The following is a 21,614-nucleotide window of genomic DNA, read 5'->3' as shown; positions in this document are numbered from 1 at the left end:
AGGCAAGAACAGGCAAATGTTCCTGAATTGTGTTCATCTTCAATTGTTTAAACCGCTATTTTGCATCAAATAGGTTCTCGACTATGTAATCTTAGAGAAACATTTATCATCTCTCTTTTGCCTCCTAAAATGTGGTACTATGGGGTAGTAGTGGCTCTTCAGGCTCTGAAGCCAGAATGCCAAAGTCAGAACCCCAGTCCCGATGCTTACCAGCTGTGTGATCTGGGTCGTGCTGCCTTGGTTTCTTCATCTGGAAAAATGGAGATAATGAAGGGTTCTACCTTCTGGAGTTGTTGTAAGTTAGTCCACAAAAAGCATTTAGAATAGTGTGCGACACATAGTAAACATGTCAGTGGATATTATATGAGACCACCGAGCATATCCTACAGGTCACTGGTCATAACTGAGGCAGCAATCCCGAGCTAACTCTAATCAAAATTAGGGCTTCTATTCCCATGTTTATTATGAGGCTGGTATATTTTGAATTGTGGAATTGTTCATGGAAAGACTCTTCAACTCTCAAGAAATCAATTTAATGCAAGTAGTAACTATTGTATTGACATATTTACAAAATATTACAAAGTGAAATACCTCTCTAATTCACCATATTACACAATGGCAGCATACAGGCAAGACAAAGCATATGGAAAGAAACGTTTACTTCTGTCTTTGGTATTAGAAATCTACACAAATCTGCAGCATTTAAAATTTCCAATACAAAGTATTAAACACAAAGATGTAATCGGTAATGTCATGAAAAGGAGCTCTAATGTCCTCTGCTAGGAAACCCCCAGGTCGATGAAATGCAACGAGAAGACCAAACACCACTTGTAAAGGAGGGGGGCTATTGGCTAAAATAACAATAAAAGAAACAGTACAAGCTACAGTACTGTACACAGGAGTGTTTCATTTTGTGTGATGTGACTTTCTCCATAAAGACATTTGGCTGACAGTAACAGACAAAACATTCCCGAGACACAGTCACAGATAAGACTTCATAGGAAAGAATCCACTCCAAGAGTGCGTCTCAAGGGTACAACTTGACTGTACAGAAAGAACATTTTATAAAATTCATTTTTGTGATCATTTACACATATACAAAAATTTAATTGGTTTTAGCAAACAATAACTTTTCTAAAACGCAATCACAGTTTACATAATTCTGAGGTAAAGGTCCTGAATCTATCTTTTGAGAAGTCCTAGCTCACAAAGGTCTCTGAAGGAGGAAGTGTCTAATGAACATCAAGTTCTGGCATTAAAGTGGGTTGGGGAGAGGGCAGGCCACACCTACCTCATATTTCAGAGATGATCTAAAATTTCAGAACCGAATGTTCCGTTTGGCTCTAGTAAGTTAATGCTTCTAATGTTTTGCTTTGTTGTTTTCAAGCATGAAACACTCTCTGAATCATGTTGGAACAAGACTTCTGCTCTGGGGAAAATATTTCATCAGGAAAGGGCCAAGTTAGTGTCTTAACTTGACTGCCTTGACTGAGGACTCTATATCCCAGGAAGAACATATTTAAACTTCTCACATAAAAAGTAAAAGCTTGGTCAAATAAATGCACCGCAAAACTGATCTTCCTGTCAGTTAGCACACACCCCAAAAGGGCCTGCAGATGGGAAGGTCCTAGTGAGAAGGTGGGAGCCCACAGCAAATAAGACCAGAAAAGCCTTAGGGACTCTTCCCTCCCAGAAATGCATAAAGGACCCAGCTGTGTTTCCCTTGCAAGATCCGCAGCAAAGTTATTTGTGCTGCTTGTAAATACTCCAGGAAAATGTGAGATTCAGCAGATATGTACCAGGTCTTTTTTTTTTTTTTTTTGCAGGGGTGGGGGGGAGGGGCGGGCAGGAAGGCCTATTTTCATAGAAGTTGCTTCTATAAAATGACTTACTCTCAATTATAGCCCTTGATCTATTTCTGTAAACAACGTCACCTTACCCAGGTTACTTGGAACTAGAACATACCCAGCCCAGATTATTTCATCAAGTACACATTTCCAAAATAACCCTACGAAATCACGAAGGTTGTGAAAATTTAATAGGAAGACACTCGCTTTTATGTTTTTTTATAAAGAAGTTTACAAATATAATCAGAACATCAAATGAATAATTAAAACCCCTCTGGGATACGTCACTTATGAGGCAAACCTGAGCATTTGCCTCTTCTATTTTATCATGAGTCACATCTGGGTGTTAAAGAGTTTGCCAGGCAATGAGTCACCTTATGAGACAACTGAAGACACGAGCAGTGCTGGACCTTTCCCGTAAGCTGCCCAAAGAGCAAATATCAAATTTTTCCTCATGCCGGGAAAAGCAACAAAATGAAACTTCTGCTTCTTCGTACCATCCAAAATTCTGGCGAATGGCACGTGAGAAGAAAGTAAATATGTGTTCCACATTTACTAATAGCTGGCGTTCATGGTGTCTGACCGCATGGAGTAAAAAGGAACACGAACCAATGTGTTTGCAGGGCTCTTTTGGGAAAAGCAGCTTTGGGCTTTGCCCTGGTCCCCGACAATGACAGACTGGCAGGCTGTTTCTTGCACAGCTCAAGGCAAGCCATTAATCTGTCAGTACCCAGCATCTTTAGAAATCCCAGCATTAAGACAGGAGGGGGGGAGGAGGGAGGAGGTTGAAGAGCCAGAAATGTGGCTTTTTAAACACTTCAGTTAATTCCCAATGATGTGCGGGCTTCTGTGTATCCCTCCTCTGAGATTTCTGGTGCAGGGTGCAACTCTGGGGTGCAATTTATTCATCCTCTTCCACGTACGTGGATGGAAACCAGCCCACCTAAAAAAGAAAAAGCAACCAACATAGCAACGTGACTTTGCATCTGGCATTTCAAAGGGTTCTACAAACAGAGCATTTCGTTTTTACAACACCCCGATTAAGCTGGGATTTTATGGCCACTGTAGGTAAGGAAGATTGATTTAACTGCCCTAGAAGCCTGAGAGCATGAATGATAGCGACAGAGGGATAAAATAAGCCTACGCAGTGTTCTAATCTGCTAGCAAACAAATATGTAAATTAAGTGTAATAAGGGCTCTCCTACTTAACGCTTCCCGTTTCTGCTCTAGAACAGGATACAAAGACAAGGGTGCTATGTCCCATTCTTTCCAATTTAGATCAGCAGCTCTTATAAATATTCTGTATTCCACATAAAATTTATGCTCTGAGGCTTATGGACTAAAAAGAACTGAAATGTTCCTCAATCCTTTTCCAAAGAGGAAGCCCTCAGACTTGCCCAGGTGAACTTTATTTATGCCATGATCGTATCCATTCCCTGTATTTTTCTTGAATGCCTGTTTTCAGTGAGGACCACCACCACGCTCCAGAGCCCCGGCTCTGTGGGCTGAAGGCTTCTCCCCAGCCCCCACAGGGGGTGCCAACGACCGCCCGGTCCGCTTCATTCAGCTGCATGAGCACCTCAAGAGGGTCAACTCACCCTGCCGTTTACTTCTCCTCTCCACCAGCCATTCGCACTCATTTTTGTGTAAATCTTCACCACATCTCCTTTCAGCAAGGATAACTCTCGCATGTCTCTGGCACAGAAGTCATATCGAGCAATGGCAATGCCCAGCACTTTTGGACTTAGCACTGTAAAGAAATGATGGGGAGTCAGAACTGATCTGCGGTTTAACAACCATCAGCGCCTGCTCAGATGAATGTTCTAGATGCTATCAAAATGCACAGCCATGACTTCACTACAGACTAGTGATAATGGTGGAGGAGCTTGAAAGCAGCACAACTGTTTCAATTCAGTCAGGTGTAGTCAAGTTCACTTCATAATGCTTAAAGAACCATTGTTCTGTTTCATTCTTCACAAGAATCTCAAGGCAGGGACTCGTTTTGGTTAAAAAAAAAAAAAGTTAATCTCTAAATTACTATCCAAGGAGATAGAATCTAAAATAACTAGCATAAATTTCCTATTGATGGCATGATAATCCATTTCTAACAAGAACCTCTAAGGTCAAAGCTTTACATTTTTACCTCATAATTTCTTCAACTGAGACTCAAAACAACCAAATGTTTTGCTCTGAAATTCTCCTCTTGAATCCATGTCATTGCTTCTAGTTAAATGGCTCTTCCTCCCCCAACCAGCCTTTTTTGGGGGGGTTAAAACTATTTGGGAACAAACTCAGTTGTTGTTTTATATAGAATTTCATTATGTGAAGCTGAAATGAGGTTTCACTGGAAGAACACATAAACACTATCAATTTGTCCTTTCTTTCAAACAAATACTGCAAGTGTAGAAAACTCTGCTGAAGGAATGCACTCAAATACAAGAGGTCAGTGTGTTCATTTTCTATATTCAGGTTTTATGGTAGGAGAAGAGCTAACTTACTCCCTGTCCTAACCCGCCCTACCCTGAAAGAAAAACTCAGTTCAAGCTGTACGTTTGTTCTTCTCTAGTGTTTTGTGACACATTTCATACTAATTTCTCTACCTGTTGCTCCTTGGGGTTATAAAGTATTTTCAATTATATGTGCAGTGATTCTAAGAATCACTCACCTGGGCATGGTGGGACTTTATAAACCTTAAACGGCAGAGGAACGGAAGTATAAGAAAAAGAAACAAATGGGAAATGCCATACATCTGTATTTTTAACAGTTCCTAGGGCCCAGGCAGCCGAGCTTACAACTGGTGTTAGCCTGAAAGAGTCTGCCCACTTGGGGACAGGGAGCGCTAGCCTATTACTTGGGGCTTTACAGTGACAGTCTTTGAGTCTCCAGGTGTCTACCATAAGATAAACGAATAGCAATGCTGTAGATTTCAGAACTGTAAAGGGAGTAAAAATATGGTCATTTTACTTTACTGTTCGAACACAAACCACTTTAATAGTTTTCTTACTGAAACCTGTCCCATTACTGGGGCACTACTCTCAGAGTTAGTGCACATAAAAACACCCCTGTGATGGAAAAACCAATCATCAGAGTAACCGTGTGACCTTGCATAAGTCTCTTTAACCCTCGAGGCCACACGTCTCTCACCTATAAAATGAAAGGTCTCTGTTAGCTGATGTCTAAGGTCTTTCTGGTACTAAAAGTTATGATTCCACTGGGACTTACAGGTTAATTTTTAAAAATCTGTAAGAAAACATACTTGACCTAGCCATAATGTACTCCCCTACCTGGCACATAAACAGCCATTAAATTCTCGGGCTTGTGACAGAAATTAAGACCAGAATGCCTGTACACAAACTGAGGGGCACAGTCATCCTTCCAAGCAACACGAACTTTACTTTTCTAGTTGGACACAAAGTTGGGGTCTTGGTTCTGTTTATTTTCTTAATGGGACTATGTAAATGTTGGCTTTCCTCAACTAAAATTTCTGAGCCTCAAGAAAACTAATGATTTTAATAGAGTGGTTCATCCCCCACTTTATACTTTCAGCCCCCTACCCTTCCCAACCTCTCCCCCAACAGATAAAATAAAATTCAAAAATGTCTGACAGAAATACGTAACATGAGCACACACACAAGACCAGAGGAATGAAATGTCATGACAAACAATGACTTTATGACAGAGAAGAGGAAACTACACAGTGGGAATGTGACTCTAGGGACTATTTGTGGGGAGATGCATCTATACGAGAAGCCATACACAGAAGTCAAAATATTTTATTTGCAAACAGAAGCAAGTGGAAAAGACATAAAAAAGCAATAAAGCAGTACCTGACCAGAAAGGAGTGGAAGAAGGGGGAACAAAGCTGTAGTCTGGAGGAGTTACAAAAGAAAACCCACAGAACAAAGAAGGGGCTTAGAGAAAGAAAGAAAAAGAGAGAAGCAAAAGAGCATTTAGGTAATGGCAAAAAAATATCTCAACACAGCTATTTCGTTGTCTATCATCATAAGGAAACGGTCACATCAAAGTTGGAATCTCAAGCTTCGCTTTCACCCACTTCTCCCCTATCACCATTTCTAAATAAAGGACAAGCCAGATTTTTAGATTTTGACCGACATTAGTTCTGAAATTTAGAGCCGTCTATCCCTTTACAGATGAACACAGCACACCCACTCTACGGTGCCATCTTTGAACCCCTTCCATCCGAGGATGACCTCCATGCACAATTCCCACTTTGTTACACCAGTGGAAAGGGGGAGCCTGTAAATTCTTAATGGAAAATATGCTTCACAACAAAACTGATATAAAGAGGCAAGAGCCTATAGAGTAGTGTCAACGAAACATGCAGAGCCTATAGGGAAGTCACTCATATGGTTTGTTAGGCACCACCCCAACCCTCAATCAAGCATGCACATGCTAGCTTATTTCCACACACACAAAAAATGTAAATCGTTCCAAATCTTATATCTGGAAAAGTAAATACATCTCCCAATTTTAGGAATGTATGGAAAAGTTATATGTAAAAACCCTACCCTCAGAAACTTTTCACTTTACTTTTAAATAATAAAAGCAAAAGGTTATCAAGTGGTCCTGAAGTGTTAAATGCCACGTTCTATGTTTTATATTCAGCATTTAATTTAATCATCCCAACAATTCAAAGAGGAAGGTACTGGTACTGTTTCCCCTTGATATCTTAGAATGACCTGGATTCAAAGCCAGGCAGGAGGATTTCAGGGTCCAGGCCCTTAACTGCTGGACTGCTGTGCATCAGATCCCTCCCTAGGCAGTTATCAAACTCCACCTGTCAATGCCATGGTGCCATTGTAAAGGAAAAGAAAGGCATGGTTATACATTTTCTTCCAATATTTATTCCCCCCTTCATCCCTGTAATAGGTTATTTGGTCAGGCTGTGTTTGCCCAAAAGGCACACTTCATTTCTCTGTCTTCTTGCAGGTCTACGCAGCTTATGACTGAGTTCCTGCCACCGGGATATAAGCAAGGGTATTGTGAGGCAGCTTGTGGGACTTTTCCTGGCAAGGCAGCTGGCACATGCATTCACCTTTCTTTTTTGGTTCTTTATTCTCTCCTGCTGTGTGGAATGTGAAAGCTACCATTTGGGTCCATGAGAAGAAAGGCCTCACATTAAGGACGGTGGCTCATAAGCTTGAGGGAAGCTGAGTTACTGAAGATTTAATGAAGAGATGACCTTCCCCAAGCCATGGACTGACCACTTCCAGGATTTTATTATAAAGAGAAATAGAGGTCTAGCCTGTTTAAGCCAATGATTTTTGGATTTCCGTTACTTGTACCGGGACCTAATCTAAACTGTGACAAAAAGTTTCTAGGACCAAGGATGAGGTGAAAGTGGGTTAAACAAACTGGAATGAGTCCATATAATCTTGCAATATATTGTCTCTTTCAGGCCACTGATGGATCTGAGAGCCAAAGAATTCTCCTGAAGGTAATACTCTTGTCAGGAAGGGGTTCTGTGATACTTATGAACGGCAGTAGCTCATGAAGGGGATACTCAGGTACTATCCAAGTAGACTGGCCATGGAAATTGGATGCGATTCAGTTGCTCTTGGAACCATGGGCTACGGATCCTTCATATATGCACTGATGCATTCATGACACTTTCCTCATGAATGGCCTTACATATTTACTTTTAATCTACCCTGAGACATATCCTCATTGATAATCAAGTTTCTTTTCTAATCCATTGCATCTTCCACACATTTTTTAAATTTTAAAATTCAGTGGTACATGCCATTACAATTAATTTTACAATCTGCTCAATTCCCTTATGGCCATGCAACATAACTGGTTTAAATTTCCTTCAGATCCTGTTATACCCACTATTAGAGAGAGGAAGGGATGCTATCTCCAATGAGAAAAATGGCTCATATCTAACTGTATTATTGGCAGAAAATCTGGTGCCAAGATTCCTACCCCATTTGTGAACCCCCCATTCTACACATTACTTCTGGCAAGTATTAGAATTCTCTCCTTTAGCTGCTTTCTAAGTGTCCATCCTTGATTATCTCTCTGGTACTATTTTATCCATAAAGCAATAAAAGAAGACTGTATTTCTTCAAAATTTCTAATGAAGGTAATGTAAGTCAGCAGTCTGAAATATAACAAGAGATAAGTTAGCTCCAGAAGGAAGAAATAAGAAATCAGTGAAAACACAATTAAATGCAATTTAAATAATCTCAATTGGTAGATATTAGATCAGATAACCTGTCTCTAATTTTAAAATATCTAACATTCCTGAAGTAATATGGATAATGCCTCACTGTACACAGTGGACATGAATCTGTTTCAGATACATGATATCAGTGTGCTACCCTCTCTCTTACCTAACCCTAAAAGCTTTATACACAGTGGCATTCATGTCTAGTAGCTACAATTAGAATCTTCTTCAACCTTATCTAAAATATTATAATCTTAGCTATTCCCCCATGGTTAAACCTTGACTCCTCTGCTGGCTTCACCTGAGACTAATTTTTTTCCCCCACAATGAATGGAACAGATTCTGGGATATGCCCCGCGTCCTCACCTAAATCCCAGTCTGTAATTTCAGATGTTTTCATGACACTGCCATGAAGGACCACCATTATCTCTGATGTGACCTGCCTGAAACCAAAGTCATCATCTTCCTCCTTGTGATCTAGCTCAAACTTCCACATTTTCGTCTTTTCAGTGACTTTCGAATTCTGGCAAACTACGCTTGCAAAGTCAGTATGCTTTTTATTCACTCTCTTCTTCCTCTGAAAAATGAAGTTATTCCTTCACTGAATTCTCAGCTCCAGCATCCCAACCCAGGTACTTATGCCATTTCTAAACTAAGACAACTGCCTCCTTTTGGTATTCTTGCTTTGAACTTTCTTTCCATTCTATTCTAAATACTGCCTCCCAGCTACAATAAACAGAGATTTGTCATTCCTTTTCCCAGATTATGAAATCCAAACTCTTGCCCTGAATTCCATGGCAATTCATAGTCTGACTGTTTCCTGCCTTTCTAACCAAATTTTCCCATCATTTTGTCACATAAATTCTTTTCACCCAGACCACCTGGTGGGAATACCCGCCAAGGCCCTCAGCTTTGGTTTCAACTCAAAACTTTTGCTCACTCTAGAAGGTTGCTCCTTCACCTTGCCCCTGCTAACCTTAACCTCCTTGTCTCCAAAGCTCTGCTCAGGCCCTTTCCACGAGTCTTCTCTGACCAAGCCACACAACACTTGTCCCGTTCCTTCCTTGTTCTTTCTAGCCATCTGAGGCACTTACATCATGGCACTCCCTGGCTCTGCTGTTTAATTACTGCATAGCTCCAATTAGTTGTTGATTCTGGAGAGCAGGGGCTAACTCTTATACTGCTTCTGCATCCCCACAGGATCAGGCCTGGTGCCCAGCTACTGAGGCTGCTGAATGGACAAGTATCTCAGGAGGGTATTCAATTTTGCAAGCTCCTATGTCTCCTCCTCCTATTCATTGAGCTCATCTTCTGCACACTTAACTGCTCAAAAAGACTTCCAACAAAAGCCAGCACAACACAAAGAAAAGAACGTAAAATATGTTCAGGTTTTATTCCCCAGCATCCCTGAGAACCATAATCTATCAATGATATTCCTACAATAACTGTAATTTTTTTGGAGATGCCGAACAGCTATTAAGTACTGTATGTCTCTTGGCATTAAGCGTACTGTATGCCTGAGGAATCTTCTTAGGGGTAAAAGGTTAATCAGTTTTCTCCTGCCACCCAGTGCATCACTCTTAGCCAAATATTTTAAGGACTGGTAGGGATGTTTTCTAGTTTTCTACACATTATAGCATGACTTACTGTTGTTGCTCTTCCTATACATTAATTTTCACTGCCTTTGGGTCCTTAATTCTCATAAGCTGGCAAAATAGCATCTGAATGCCTGACATCTATGGAGACAAGAGTATAAAACAACATGTTCCCTTGGAAAGTGTGGATTTAAATCTAGATGTAAATGATGTCAGCATAAGGTATTTGATAAAAAAAAAATCTTTTTGCAGAGTGGCTTAACCTGCAAAACACATTTACATCCTTACTGAGAACATATCCACCTATTTCTAAACGCATATACATGTTTTCTTCATCAAACTCTCCTATTATACCAAGATGCTGCTAATGTGAGAATTACTGGTAGATGCCTATCCTGGAATGGAATTAGAAATAGACGAGTAACAGTGGCATTCAAATGAGAATGTTGAGGTGAATTCTCTCCCATCCCTTTCACTTCCTGGGCTAATATTCACTTCACCACTTAATATTATAGATAGCCTGTCTGCTAGTACATTGCATCATTTTGGGAAGTTTCTTGAGAGAAAGAACTCTTTTATTCCTATCTGTACCCTCTGAGACAATGTTAAGTCTGTGTTGAGACCTTTATCACTGAAGTAATCATTGGCAAACTGCATGCTTTAATTAAGGACCTAACTTTCCTCCTTCCTCAAACACTTTGAGCTCCTTACTAACACAGACAAAGGAGAACCTTACTCAGAGAGACCAACATATTCAGGCAGGTGTCTCTGGCTATTTTTCACATGACACCTGGCCCTCAGTTGGGCTAACACTGGTGGGATATTAGGAAGTGAATGGCTCATAGTATGGTGACTTAATATTCCTCATTAGGAACTATTAAGAATACAGTCAAATATTATTTATCAACTTTTCCAAGTTAAACAAACAAAACCTAAAGTACAGACGTTCTCTAACTGAAACAGAAGTTACCTGTTACTAAATTGGGAACAGAAGCTATCAGCATAGCCATAATCAACTGGCAAATCACTGTTGAACGGTATTCAGTTCTGAGACTTAACTGAGAAAAAAGAGCCACAGCACACAGAAGTATATCAATCAAGAAGAACACAGTGCTTACATATAAAAAGGTGCTCGTGAATTGGTATTTGATGCCTATACTTTTGTTGTCAAGGCTAACTAAACATTGCTTTAAAGTTTTAACTCTGTCTTGATTAGGCTATTCATGTTCATGACCAAATGAAAATCTACTCAATTTTCAATAATATTTGATATTTATACACAGTAGAGAGCAAGCTCAATCAATACTCTTCCTTAAGGTACTGGTTTATCAAATCACAAGGTAGTTTTGAACTACCATTACATGTATAACTGAACATGACCCTAAGCATTTGCTAATTATTCTATGAGATAGACATTCCCCATGTCTGTCTATATCTAGGTTGTAACAACCACGTGTTCACACTCACTTTTGTAACAAGAAGCTATTAGTAAAGATATCAGGCAATCGGGCCAACGGTATGATCATGAATAGAGTGATCCCTGTGAGTTTGCTGCCCAACAGTGGCCTTGAGGAGAATGATGTTCCTATGTGGGACACTTTGATGAGCAATCCAGTAGACTCTTTTTACCAAGACTGTCTACAGATGGCCTAGCAGCAGAGAACATGCTGAGAATTTAATGAATGTTTAATTTAAATTTGTGGTCCTTAACCTGGTTTTATTTTAGAACTTAGCCATGTCTTAGACATAATGTCAAAAATTTGCTCCCCCATTTCCCACAAATGTTCAGTGTTTGTTGTATATTTTATATACTGTCACTGAAAAAAATAACTTAGATTGGTTTCATTTCATTGAATGGTGGCATCTGGTAGATGGACCAATCTCCTTGAACCTGAAATTCAAAGTTATAACAAGGAAAACTTATATCTAGAACTACTGGAAAAAAACAAACAGCTACTTTGTATTCAACTCTGCATGGTATAAGCATATAAAGCCATTAACAAGAAAAAAAATGAGTATAAGGCCTTTCCTATTGTTATGGAAAATTAGATTTGACATTTCTAGGAATTTCAGATTATTTACAGACATCTAGTTTATCAAGACACGAACTTAATTCTAAATCCTCACTCTTTAAAAATAATTGACAGACATTTATTAAAAAACTACTGATGTGCCAAGTATTGTGCTAAGGTGATATTGGAGATATAACAAGACAGAGCATCTGACTTCAGAGGAGCTTACAGATTCGTGAAAAGACAGAAACATACAGAAATGATATAGAGATGAAATTAGTCATTTTGGATTGAGAATGCTATGAGTAGACTTTAGGCTCCATTTGAGCCCCTTCTTAAAAAAATCTCCAATCTTCGACCCGTTCAGGTTAAAACCTTAGTCATTCTTGAATCTTCTCTTGCTAGTCTATTTCACATCTGATGTGAATAGCCTGTTGCATCACTTTCAAAATCCATCACCTATATGGCTGCCTGTTGTTCCAAGCTGGCAACTCTCAGCTACCTCTCAAGGGTGCTGCATGAGCCTCCTTGCTGGTCTTCCTGTTTCTACCTTGTCCCCCACTTCTCCATGGCCTTTTTCCAACAAAGAAGCCAGAAAAATCCTGTCAATACTTAAGGTTCAAATCATGTCTTTCTTCTGCTTAAATCTACCAGTGGCTTCCCATTTCTTCCAGAGTAAAGGCTAAAGTCCTAAAAGGCACTGCATGCTCTGGCCTCCCTTCCCTGCCCTTCTGCTCTGGCCACACTGCACAGATCACATATGCTCCCTCCTTTGCACTGGCCATTCCCTCTCTCACTTGCGTCTTGACTCAAATGTTACCTTCACAATGAGGATTACTTCGATGCCCCATAAAAGAGTCATGGACATTCACCACTCATGCCAAGTGGTACAGAGAGAAAACAGGGTTTATTGGAGGGAATGACATGAAGGCAGAGTAGTAGGTAGAGTCCACCCCAAACGCCCACTGTCCTATTGCCTAGGTAGGGCACAGACGGTCTGCACATACCATGGTCAAAGTTCCAGCAGCCTGCTTTACAGACTGATAGCATATTTAGGCAAGTTTGTAATAATAGAAATTTCCCTGTTATGGACTGAATGTTTGTGTTGCCCCTATCCCCAAATTCATATGGTGAAACCTAATGCCTAATGTGATGTTATTAGGCAGGGGGGCTTTTGGGAGGTGCTTAGGTCATGAGAACGGAGCCCCCATGAATGAGATTAATGCTCTTATGAAAGAGATCTCACCGAGTTCCCTAGCCCCCTCCACCATGTGAGGACATGTGGTGCCTTCTGTGAACCAGAAAGCAGGCTCTCAGGAGGCACTGAATCTGCTGGCACCTTGATCTCAGGACTTCCCAAATTCCAGAACTGTGAGCAATACATTTCTGTTGCTCGTAAGCCACTCAGTCTATGTTATTTTGTTACAGCATTTGGAACAGACTAAGACACTGGTCCTACAAGTGGCCCTATTAGAAAAGGGAGCTTCTGGAGCCAATGGCTGGTTCAGCCTCTCCTGCTGTTGAGAAAACTCAGAACTGTTGAACCAGCTTTCTGCTAGCCTACCAAAAAGAGGAAAAATGAACCCCTAGTTTTGTTTCTCATCCCCCTACCACCCCAGTTAAAATACTAAACCTTCTCTGGCACTCCTGAGTACTATCGCCTGGTTATATTATTTTTCCGAGAGCGCTCACCAACTTCTAATATACTTAGAACTTATTTTTATCTATTATCTGCCTTCCGCACTAGCATGTAAGTTCCACAAAGGCAGAGACATTTGTCTGTTTTTTTTTCCCACTGCTGTGTATTCTCCAGCAATTTGAACATTTTGAACAATGCTTTCCCAATACAGAACTGCTGAATGAATGAATGTGGAGACCTATGGAGGGGGTTATTGGTGAGAACAGACAAGGAAAGAAGTTTTTAGACTCATCTAAATAGGGAGAACTGTACCCTATGAGGAAGAAGGAGAAAAGAAAGGGGGAAAATTAACTGGAGAAGACTGAACTTTGCATAGAAAGACTGAGCAAAATCTGAACCAGCAAGTCAGGCAATACAGGAATCTTTATGCTCAATTCTGACAAATCTGAGTGTGTTCCCAGCAGGCTGGCCAGGATGGTGACAGAGGTGGCCACCGTGTATATGAGGGGGGACTGAATAATCTGAGGTAGTTTATAGAAAAGAAAAAGATAGAAACACAGTGGAGAAGGGGAGGGGGGAAGCACACCAAAAGAAAGGTTATCATGGTAGAGAGAATATATTGTATATTTACTTTGAGTAGCTCTAAAGAGATGAACTATTGTATGTAGGTACAGTACGTTTCTAGATCAATATAAGAAAAAAGTTTTTATTTTGTTCAAAAAATAAATTGAGTGCTTTGTATTGCATTAGACATAAGGTCACCTGACTGTGCAAGCAAAGCCTGAGGATGACCTCTCAGGAATGTCATAAAAGGTCCCTGTTTGAAAAAGCCTGGACCAGGTGAGGCACTGAGGTGCAAGGTACAAGAATTGCCCCTGCATCTCTCTCTATTGTTCAGACATTAAGCTAAACTGTAGGTCACATTTCAGGGGTATGAGAGATATAATATATGGTGCAAGTAGATGCTCAAAAATGTTGAGTGCATAAAGGAATGAATGAAAGGAAAACAGAGCCAGTTCTGTACTCAATTTCGCATGTTATTAGGAGAGAAGTGAGTTGCAGAATTAAGACCTGCTCCCTTATGCAGACTTGGAATTTAGTGGGGGAAGCTGGTATCAGTGGCAAATACCAGGAAAAGTGAGCTCTCGGCATTGTTCCTCAAAGCCAGGAGCCTCACCCAAATTTTAGGAAGGAAAAAAGGAATTCTTCTCAATTTAGATAAACTGTGTGTTCCATAGGAAAGAGAGACTAGAAAAACTAAAGCCTTGGATCGGGGCTGCCATGTGAGAGTACTATAGTCAGTTAGGGAACAGTATACACATTGATTGAGACTAGTTTTTACTTTAGAACATAAGGTCTATGGGAAAGACAGTATAAAAGATGAAAAATATTAAAACATAAGGCTGCTTTTTGAGCTTTTAAACATTAAAAAAAAGATGGCTTTGAATGAGGTTATCTGTATCTGTAGAATTTCTGGCTGTAAGCTCTATTTCTGAAGGGACCCTGAGTACTAGCTACTAATTTTTAAAGCTATCAGGTTCAGGATAAAAATGCCTTATATGAGCTAGTAAAGCTCTTGAAGTAAGTAAATAAAAACGGGGAGCCCAGCATGACCTGATAATGAAGATGTGCAACTGTAGTTGATCAGTTGCCCAAGAACAGTAAATTCTGCGGACCTCATAGACATGCTGAGGAAAAAGAATATAAAAATGTCAGCAATTTGTTACAACTACCTTAGCCCATGGAAGAGTGTGTGTACTGGGAGAATACAGCTGAAGCCCAGGAAATGGAAGTGGGAAACCAAAGTCCCAAGGAGAAGGGCTTTATAAATACATTAAGATGTGTCAGATGAGGCTAATGAAACATTTCGCGCTGGGTAACAGTATTGGAAGTGGTGGCCCGTTGCAGCAGTAACAGTAAGAGCTAAGACACATACACTTCCCGCGTGCCAGACCTCGTTCTAAGCACTTCACAAACACCACCTCTTTTAAGCCTCATCAAGTGAGCATTAAACCTCATGAGCCAGCGCTGCACGATGAAGTAAACGAGGGAAACTCGAGGGAAACTGTCACTTTGCTATGTCATATAAGCAGCACCTGTGGTGCATCTGTGTGACAAAAGAAACCTTTTGTGGCACTTCTTATGGAGCTACTGATTCACAGAACTGCCGGAGATATGAATTTAACATACGTAAAAGGGGTTTGAAAAACATGATGTTTCATTAATCATCAAATTATTAAATATCAGACAGGGTTATTGGGTTCTTACATATCAAATATTTTATATGAAGTTTCAGATACACATCTTGGAAACTCTCATTGGCTTAGAAGTGCTTTCTCTTTGGGAGACAGTGCATCTTACTGCAGGAAAGTTATAATCCATTTAAAACACTTCATTGTATTAAGGTAATGGTTTCCTTCTAACTCCCATCCATTGACTACCTGTCTACCCTAATAATGCAAGTCCTCTTACCACTCTAACTTATAAACAATCAGTTATAAACAAACAAAATAAGGATGGAAAAATTTAGAGAAAAACTTTAAATTGATACTATGAGCTTGTAATGGGTTGAATGGTATACCCCCTACCCTGTTCCAAAAGATATGTCCACCAAGAAACTGTGTATATGATCTTATTTGGAAAATAGGTCTTTGCAGATGTAGGTTAAGGATCTCAAGATGAGAGATGAGGTCATCCCATATTTGTGGGGGGGGGTGTTCTAACTGCACTAAGGTGGGCTCTGAATGCAATGACAAGTGTCTTTATAATATAAAAGAAAGGGATCTGACACACAGAAGAGAAGGTAATGTAAAGACAAGGCAGAGATTGGAATCATGTCTCCATAAGCCTTGGGATGCCAGAGACTGCCAATGGCCGCCCAGAAACCATAAAAAAGGCATGGAATAGATTCTCCCTCAGAGTCTCTAGTAGACACCGATCCTGCCAACACTTTGATTTACAACTTCTGACTTCCAGAACTGTGAGAGAGTAAATTTCTGTTGTTCTAAGCCAACCAGTTTGTGGTCATTTTTATGGCAGCCCAGGAAACTATTACAATGGGATTAAAACAAACACGTTATCAGAATAAAATGGAGTCAGACCCAAATGCCAAGTCATCAAAGAAAAAAATGACAAAAGATTAAGCATAAGATAGGGGATCGGAAAATAAGGGTAGGTGAGAATGGGTTTGTTGAATTTCAAGGGCAAGAAGGTAAAAACTAAATGAAGTGGATGTTTGAGATAATAAATATTATCCACTATTACACTGTGATTAAACTAATAAATAGTGGTTAAGGCACTGTCAGGCTGTTTCAGGAATTATCAGAAACATGAAAGCTCTATTATGCTATACTGAGTTAAATAAACACGAATGATACAAATTCTCCAAGTTTCTAACACCCTGGCTAAAATGAAGCTCATGCACCTTGTCAGATGGTTAGTAGAGTGATGGGGATGCATGTGTGTGCAAGGAAAGAGACAGCACTGGAGTGAAGCCGCCCAGGCTCTGGATCTGGCTCTTTGTCCTACAAGGTCATCTGTATGGTCCCAGAGACCAAATGAAACCTTTGTTGATTTTTTAAGAAGTGCTATAGTATTTGTCACCACACCAAAAGGAGCATACTGATCTATATTTTATTTTCAAACTGTCCCATTTTCCCCTGCTTTTTCAAGTATCAACTACACATGGCACTTTAATACCTGCTAGGTCTCCCATGGGCCTTATTTTCTGACTTCATTTATTTAGCCTTTTCTGAACACATGTCTCATCAAAGGCACTGTGCAAAGTGCGATTGATATGAGATATGCCAGAGGAAATCACTTAACCTATGTAAAAATAATATTAGATGTTCTATGTGAACTATGAAATGAATGTGTTAATGATTCATCTTCATCCCGGACCACTCTTTTTGGTGCCAACCACCTAGTGAAATATTGAGGATGCACAGGTACTAAAACTTTGTGCAAAACTGAATGTATTACCTTTTCCTTTATACCTATTAATATCTCCTTCTGTCTCCTGGTCAATGGCTTCACCAACTTGCCAGTCATCCAAGGCAAGTACTTGTGTATCTTCCTTGTACTACTGCTACCTTGATTCCCTCATGCAATCAATTAGACTTCCAGAAGATATCCACATCTGCCATAGTCCTGCTACACTTTGCACTCTCATTCAAACCAGCATCATTCCTCCCTTGGACATCTGCAATGACTTCCTAACTCATCTCTGTTCTGTCCATGCCTCCCTCCAAGCCACTATCATGGAGTAGATAGTGATCTTTTAAAACAGTGTAAACCAGTTCATATCATTTTCTGCTTATAAAGCTTAATACATTTCCAATAATGTGTATATATATATATATGAATGCGCTCACTATGCTCCAAACATGTTGACTTTCCAAGTCCTTCAACATACAAAGTTACTTCCTGATTAAGGGCCTTCACACAAGCTAGCTCTCCACTGTGGAGTTTCGTCACTCTCCACCACCTCACACCCTGCCAATCCACACAGATCCTCTACATTTCACCTAGACATCACTCCTTCTGTCCTTCCCTGACACTGCAGGTAAAGTAGGCCCTCTTGTCATACCCTTTCAGCTGTACTTCTGCTTCACAAGGCTCGTCAAAACTGGTGATTATTTGTGAAGTTGTTTTATATTTGTCCCTGTCCACCAAACTGTCCAACCTATTTACTGTTTTAACTCTAGTATTTGGTACAGGGCCTGTCACATGGCAAATGTTGTATAAATATTTGTTGAATAAAGGAATGAATAAATGAATAAACAAATACGGTGAGGTCATCAGTAAGGAACAGATGGTTTCAAATAGGACCTACTCAGTACTCTACATACCCATAAATCAGTGCACTGAGCTCCCCCTGCACCGGTAGTAGGGGGAGGAAACAGGATGCTGCCATTTTCTTTCAATCCTGTTAGATTTATACAGCTAATGGGATTATCTCCAAATTTCAACATTTTACCTCTAAAATGATTCATTCTTAAAGTAGCAAGAATAATACAAAGAATTCCCATATACTTTTCACCTCAACCTCCTCAAATGCTAACATATTACCAAGTTTGCTTTATCCATCTCTGTATTTTTCCTGAACCATTTTAGAATACGCTGCAGACATAATGCCTTTCACCTGTAAATACTTCAGTGTGTATTTTCTAAAACTAGAGATAGTTTCTTCTCATATATAATCACAGTACAATTATCAGCAAAAAATTAATACTATTACTCTAAAAACCTCAAAATTTGTTCACTGTCTCATGTATGTCCTTTAACATACATACATACATACATACATAAAATTTTTCAGGCCCAGGATTCAATCTAGGACACATTGCATGTACTTATCATGTCTCTTCAGTCTCTGTTTTAGTCTGATACAACTGTCTTTCATGACATTGACGTTTTTGAAGCACATAGGCCAATTATTCTGTAGAATGTCCTTCAAATTGGGTTTGTTCCAATGCTTCCTCATGATCAGGTTCAAATTATGCCTCATGGGGGCAGGAATCCCACCAAAGTGATGCTGTGGCCTTCTTAGAGCATCACATTATGAGGTACATGTGATCTACTTGTTCTTTTATTAGTGATGTTAACTTTAATAACCTGATTAAGGTTTCTATTTTTCCTTTTGTTATTAGTAAGTTCTTGTGAGAAGATACTTCGAGATTATGTGAATATACTAATAACCAATGTTTTTTTTTCTAATTAGCCAACTCTAGTCTATGGTCCAACTAAATCTCCATAAACAAGAACTTGGAAAAATGTTTAAAGTCTGCTTATGGGTCATGAAATAGCTAATCATGCAACTTTTCCTAGTGTAATGGTCTATTAACATTCTACCCTACCCCCTTCCCTCATGCACAAAAAGAAAGAAACCTAGGATGCTATTTTTTTTAAGAACATAATAAAATGGGGGTGCCTGGGTGGCTCAGTTGGTTAAGCGACTGCCTTCGGCTCAGGTCATGATCCTGGAGTCCCGGGATTGAGTCCCACATCAGGCTTCCTGCTCAGCAGGGAGTCTGCTTCTCCCTCTGACCCTCTTCCCTCTCGTGCTTTCTATCTCTCATTCTCTCTCTCTCAAATAAATAAAATCTTAAAAAAAACATAATAAAATATCTAATCTCGTTCATCATTCATCAGATGAGAAAGCTGAATCCCAGACAGGCTAAATGACTTGCCTAAGGTCAGACAGCTACTCAGTAGCAGACCTGAAAATAATTAAGTGCTCATTGTAGAGTAAGAAAGGCAAAAGTCAGTTCAGTGCCCTTCAAATACATAAGCCCTACAGATACACCTGACGCTGTCTAAAGCAGATTTGCTGTGACAGTTTTTAGAAAGTAGTGGGATTTTTATACAGATCCACAGACAGGGCAGAACATCTTCCATGGAGTCACTGTGGTTTCTAGGGAAGTACAACAACCCACTGCTCTGCCTGAGCTCTCTGTCTTCTTCCTTTCTGTCTTGTTCTTCTCCTTTGGCAACACTCATGTCATTCCAAAGGCAAAAGTCAAGTCTCATAGCTCTGGAAAAGAGCATTGCCTACAATAGGATCCTACCCTAGAACTGTCATATGCTCCTTGCCTAATACTCTGGACTCCTGTTTAATTCTAACCAATACCTTTTTGTATGTTATTCTGCATTTGCATGGGGTGGTTCTGCCATCATCTTATCACGTTTTACAAATTTGAAAAATAGTTGGTAATTTACCCAAGAATATTCTAACCTGGACTAATACAGAAGCAAGCAGACCCTTCTACAATGCCCTGGGACTTTCTTTCACAAAGTGACTATACTATTTAAGAAAAAACAAAACAAAACAAAACAAAACAAAACAAAAAGATACTAGCAGGTATGAGGAGTTGGAACTCCAATCTCAACCTCTGCCTAGAAAACAGGTGGACCTAGGCATTAGCTTGCCTGCTCTGCTTCCTCCAAAACCTTTTAGAAGTAATGGAGATGTTAGTGCCCTAGCCAATCCAGTATCCCAAGGTAATATTTCTTGATAAAAATTATTTTTAGATAATATTTAGCAGCATACCCAAGCTAGGAAGAGAGGTAAGGACTATAAAACCATCCCACGCAATCCTTATGCAGCATTCCTCCTTACTGCTTCTGAGAAGCACAATGTGCAGAAAAATAGAAGCAGTATTTTAATTAAGGATCAACTCTCAATCAGGATTTGGTATAAAATAAAGTATATTTAAAAAATCATAAAAGCAGAGATGCGAATTTCTAGGAGTTAAAATTAGCAATACTCAGAAATGCAGGAAAATGTTGGCTGTGTTAGGAGTTACTAGTAGTGGTGGTGGTGGTAGAATCAAGTGTAGCTGATATTTATTGACTGTTTACCATGTACCAGCACTGTGCCAAATGCTTAAAGCTCCTCGTGTAGCCCTGAGAACCATCTTAGTGTTCTTATTTTATACAAAAGTCAGTATAAAGTAAAGGAAACACTGGCATAGTGTTATAAATTTGATCTAAGATTATAATCGTGCTGCATGGTAATGTCTGAATAATCTTGGAGTCCAGACCACTGTGCAATTATTGCTGACTGACAGGCTAACTCACTCCCTCCTTTCTTTCTGGTCACTTTATAAGGGAGGTCTTCCACGATCACCCTATATAAAAATAGCAAATTCCCATCCCACACTTGCCGGAGTGTCCCCATTAAAATATAAGCTCCATAAGGACAGGAACTTGTCTTCTCAACTGCTATATCCCAGTACCTAGAACAGTGCCCTGTGTTAGGTATTTAATATCTGCTGAATGAATAAATAAATCATAAATAAAACCAAACTCTGACAAAGATTAATTTTAAATGAATGATCTGCTTTTACTTCTTGATCGCAAAAGGGTTCTGTGGCATGCTCACCGGAGTCTCTTAAAAAATCTGGGAGGGGAATATTTGACCGCATGACTCTGTTTATTGAAAAATTCCCTCTAGCTCACATTGATGTTCAAAATCATTCTGTTGGCTATGCAATTTTTGCTTAAAAAAAAAAAGGCAAAAGGCCTGAAACTCCATTCCTAGCGGCTAAAAAAGTTTGAACATTAAATACTTTGTTGAACATTAGAGACAAATTTTAGATTAGGCAACTCTGCTCATTGTTGGACAACATCCTCTGAACATCTACATGTGCCAAGCACAGAGAAAGTGCTGGGAGTAACCATGCAGTGCAATATGAGGGCTAATGACCTTCCACTAATATGGGACATCTGCTCTCCCTGATTGCCAACCTCTCCCATCTTGGCTTTCTAGAACTAAGTGAACTCAAACAAACAGGATTTTTAGTATAACTGACCTCCTTGGCAACTTTT

The 21,614-nt window shown here is 39.7% G+C and overlaps 1 protein-coding gene across 3 annotated transcripts in view; it reads right to left on the bottom strand.

Moving 5' to 3' along the window:
- Nucleotides 1-642: 642 nt before the first annotated feature.
- VAV3 (vav guanine nucleotide exchange factor 3) overlaps nt 643-21,614 on the bottom strand; it is a 356,611-nt gene continuing 335,639 nt past the window's right edge. For all 3 annotated transcript variants that reach the window (XM_088022339.1, XM_088022340.1, XM_028101955.2), the window contains 2 exons: nt 3,446-3,597; nt 643-2,790 (listed from right to left, as the gene is read on the bottom strand). In XM_088022339.1, coding sequence (XP_087878465.1) covers nt 2,749-2,790; nt 3,446-3,597 — 194 coding nt within the window. In that variant the 3' untranslated portion in view covers nt 643-2,748. The remainder of the gene's footprint in view (nt 2,791-3,445; nt 3,598-21,614) is intronic.

The sequence above is a fragment of the Eumetopias jubatus genome, unplaced genomic scaffold (assembly GCF_037043125.1).
Source record: "Eumetopias jubatus isolate StellerSeaLion01/CBP00866 unplaced genomic scaffold, mEumJub1_p1.0 scaffold_4, whole genome shotgun sequence".
Classification (NCBI taxonomy): Eukaryota; Metazoa; Chordata; class Mammalia; order Carnivora; family Otariidae; genus Eumetopias; species Eumetopias jubatus.
Note: the sequence above shows the minus strand (reverse complement) of the source record. Positions and strands in the feature narration are given on the sequence as shown.